General features: G+C 46.7%; 1 protein-coding gene across 1 annotated transcript; it reads right to left on the bottom strand.

The window, feature by feature from the left end:
- Window positions 1–509: 509 nt before the first annotated feature.
- Window positions 510–2,293, bottom strand: LOC135982203 (uncharacterized). The gene is made up of 2 exons (XM_065587742.1): window positions 1,756–2,293; window positions 510–1,147 (listed from the first exon to the last, which is right to left on the bottom strand). Exons 1-2 carry the CDS (start codon window positions 2,291–2,293, stop codon window positions 645–647), a joined length of 1,041 nt encoding a protein of 346 aa, XP_065443814.1. The 3' UTR covers window positions 510–644.
- Window positions 2,294–4,018: the final 1,725 nt, after the last annotated feature.

The raw sequence follows: 4,018 nt of genomic DNA, 5'->3' as shown, positions 1-4,018 counted from the left end.
CCAGCCTACCCCTTAATGCCATGGCTCATGAAGCCGTACACAGGCAGCCTGGACAGGAGTCAGGACCTGTTCAACTACAGGCTGAGCAAGTGCCGAATGGTGGTGGAATGTGCATTTGGACGTTTAAAAGCGCGCTGGTGCAGCTTACTGACTCGCTCAGACCTCAGCGAAAAGAATATCCCCATTGTTATTGCTGCTTGCTGTGCGCTCCACAATATCTGTGAGAGTAAGGGGGAGACCTTTATGGCGGGGTGGGAGGTTGAGGCAACTCGCCTGGCCGCTGATTACGCGCAGCCAGACACCAGGGCGGTTAGAGGAGCAGGGCGCGGTGTGCATCAGAGAAGCTTTGAAAACGAGTTTTGTGACTGGCCAGGCTACTGTGTGAAACTTCTGTTTGTTTCTCCTTGATGAACCCTCCAAACTCCCCCCCGACCCAGTTAACTCTACTTCCCTGTAAACCAATCACCTCACCCCACCCTCCCCTCCCCAATTCGAGCACCGCTTGCAGAGGCAATAAAGTCATTGTTTTTTCACATTCATGCATTCTTTATTAGTTCCTCACAGAAGTAGGGGGATAATTGCCAAGGTAGCCTGGGATGGGTGGGGGAGGAGGGATGGAAAAGGACACACTGCATTTTAAAACTTTAACTCTTATTGAAGGCCAGCCTTCTGATGCTTGGGCGATCATCTAGGGTGGAGTGACTGGGTGGACGGAGGCCCCCCCACCGTGTTCTTGGGCGTCTGGGTGAGGAGGCTATGGAACTTGGGGAGGAGGGCTGTTGGTTACACAGGGGCTGTAGCGGCGGTCTCTGCTCCTGCTGCCTTTCCTGCAACTCAACCATACGCTCGAGCATATCAGTTTGATGCTCCAGCAGATGGAGCATTGCCTCTTGCCGTCTGTCTGCAAGCTGACGCCACCTATCGTCTTCAGCGCGCCACTTGCTCTGTTCATCCCGCGATTCAGCCCGCCACCTCTCCTCTCGTTCATATTGGGCTTTTCTCATCTCCGACATTGACTGCCTCCACGCATTCTGCTGTGCTCTATCAGCGTGGGAGGACATCTGCAGCTCCGTGAACATATCGTCCCTCGTCCTACGTTTTCTCTTTCTAATGTTCACGAGCCTCTGCGAAGGAGAAACATTTGCAGCTGGTGGAGGAGAAGGGAGAGGTGGTTAAAAAAGACACATTTTAGAGAACAATGGGTACACTCTTTCATTACAAGGTCGCATATTTCGGCTTGCAGGCAGCCATGGTAGGCCACAGTGTTTTGGCTTTTTTAACCTTCTTAACATGCGGGAAAGGTTGCAAACAGCAGCGCATTTCCCATATCAAGGATGAATTGGGTTATCCATTTAAAATGGGGTTTCAATGTAAAAGGAGGGGCTGCGGTTTCCCGGTTAACATGCGGCACAAACACAAGTAAACCAGTAAACCCCACAAGTAAACCCCACACACACACACGATTCTCTGGGATGATCACTTCACCCCTCCCCCCACCGTGTGGTTAACAGCGGGGAACATTTCTGTTCAGAAGAGCAGGAACGGCACCTCTGAATGTCCCCTTAATAAAATCACCCCATTTCAACCAGGAGAGCTTTCTGGAGATGTCCCTGGAGGATTTCCGCTCCATCCCCATACACATTAACAGACTTTTGCAGTAGATGTACTGGCCGTGATTGCCAGGGCAAATTAATCATTAAACACGCTTGCTTTTTTTTTTGTAATGTTTACAAATATTTACAAAGTTACACTCACCAGAGGTCTCCTGTGTGCCCTGAGGGTCTTGGGTGAGTTCGGGGGTTACTGGTTCCAGGTCCAGGGTCACAAACATATCCTGGCTGTTGGGGAAACCGGTTTCTCCGCTTCCTTGCTGCTGTGAGCTACCTACAGTACCTCCATCCTCATCTTCCTCGTTCCCCGAACCGTCTTCCCTGTGTGTTTCTCCAGTGAGAGAGTCATAGCACACGGTTGGGGTAGTGGTGGCTGCACCCCCTAGGATCGCATGCAGCTCTGCGTAGTAGCGGCAAGTTTGCGGCTCTGCCCCGGACCTTCCGTTTGCTTCTCTGGCTTTGTGGTAAGCTTGCCGTAGCTCCTTAATTTTCACGCGGCACTGCTGTGTGTCCCTGTTATGGCCTCGGTCCTTCATGGCCTTGGAGATCTTTTCTAATACTTTTCCATTTCTTTTACTGCTACGGAGTTCAGCTATCACTGCTTCATCTCCCCATATGGCGAGCAGATCTCGTACCTCCCGTTCGGTCCATGCTGGAGCTCTTTTGCGATCCTGGGACTCCATCACGGTTACCTGTGCTGATGAGCTCTGCGTGGTCACCTGTGCTCTCCACGCTGGGCAAACAGGAAATGAAATTCAAACATTCGCGGGTCTTTTCCTGTCTACCTGGTCAGTGCATCTGAGTTGAGAGTGCTGTCCAGAGCGGTCACAATGAAGCACTGTGGGATAGCTCCCGGAGGCCAATAACGTCGAATTCCGTCCACACTACCCCAATTTCGACCTGCAAAGGCCGGTTTTATCGCTAAGCCCCTCGTCGGAGGTGGTGTAAAGAAACCGGTTTAAAGGACCCTTTAAGTCGAAAGAAAGGGCTTCGTTGTGTGGACGTGTCCAGGCTTAATTCGGTTTAACGCTGCTAAAGTCGACCTAAACCCGTAGTGTAGACCAGGCCTAAGGTACCACAAGGACTCCTCATTCTTTTTGTTGATACAGACTAACACAGCTACCACTCTGAAACCTGTAATTAAGGGTGTGTGTATCCCTGGGAGCATGTAGAGGTCTTCCAGAGATACATCAGCTCATCTAGATATTTGCATAGTTTTACAACAGGCTACATAAAAAGCACTAGTGAAGTCATTACAAACTAAAATTTCATACGGACAATGATTTTTTATATTGCTCTGTATACTGTACACTTAAATGTAAGTACAATATTTATATTCCAATTGATTTATTTTATAATTATATGGTAAAAATGAGAAAGCAAGCAATAGTAATAATAAGTAATTTTTCAGTATTTTTATGTCTCATTTTGTAAGCAAGTAGATTTTAAGTGTGAGGTGAAACGTGCACTATGCAAGACAAATCAGACTCCTGAAAGGAGTATAGTAGTCTGGAAAGGGTGAAGGCCACTGTCTTAGTGCGTTGAATCTGTGCACTGAATGAGGCAGACATCCTATGGAAAAATGGTATCTGATAAAGTTAAAGACTGTCATAATGCATTTTGATGCATAATGATGAAATGCTAAGGGAAATGAGAGAGGCTATCAAAATTAAGAACTCAATAATAGTGGGGGATTTGAGTTATCCCCATATTGACTGGGAACATGTCACCTCAGGACGAAATGCAGAGACAAAATTTCTCGATACTTTAAATAACTGCTTCTTGGAGCAGCTGGTATGGGAACCCACAAGGGGAGAGGCAACTCTAGATATAGTCCTAAGTGGAGCGCAGGAGCTGGTCCAAGAGGTAACTATAACAGGACTGCTTTGGAAATAGTGACCATAATATAATAACATTTAACATTCCTGTGGTGGGAAGAACATCTCAACAGCCCAACACTGTGGCATTTAATTTCAAAAAGGGGAACTATGCAAAAATGAGGGGGTTTGTTAAACAGATATTAAAAGGTACAGTGACTAAAGTGAAATCCCTGCAAGCTGCATGGGCGCTTTTTAAAGACACCATAATAGAGGCCCAACTTAAATGTATACCCCAAATTAAGAAACACAGTAAAAGAACTAAAAAAGAGCCACCGTGGCTTAACAACTATGTAAAAGAAGCAGTGAGAGATAAAAAGACTTCCTTTAAAAAGTGGAAGTCAAATCCTAGTGAGGTAAATAGAAAGGTGCATAAACACTGCCAAATTAAGTGTAAAAATGTAATAAGAAAAGCCAAAGAGGAGTTTGAAGAACGGCTAGCCAAAAACTCAAAAGGTAATGACAAAATGTCTTTTAAGTACATCAGAAGCAGGAAGCCTGCTAAACAACTAGTGGGGCCCCTCGATAATT

The sequence above is a fragment of the Chrysemys picta genome, chromosome 3 (genome assembly GCF_011386835.1).
Source record: "Chrysemys picta bellii isolate R12L10 chromosome 3, ASM1138683v2, whole genome shotgun sequence".
NCBI lineage: Eukaryota > Metazoa > Chordata > Testudines > Emydidae > Chrysemys > Chrysemys picta.
Note: the sequence above shows the minus strand (reverse complement) of the source record. Positions and strands in the feature narration are given on the sequence as shown.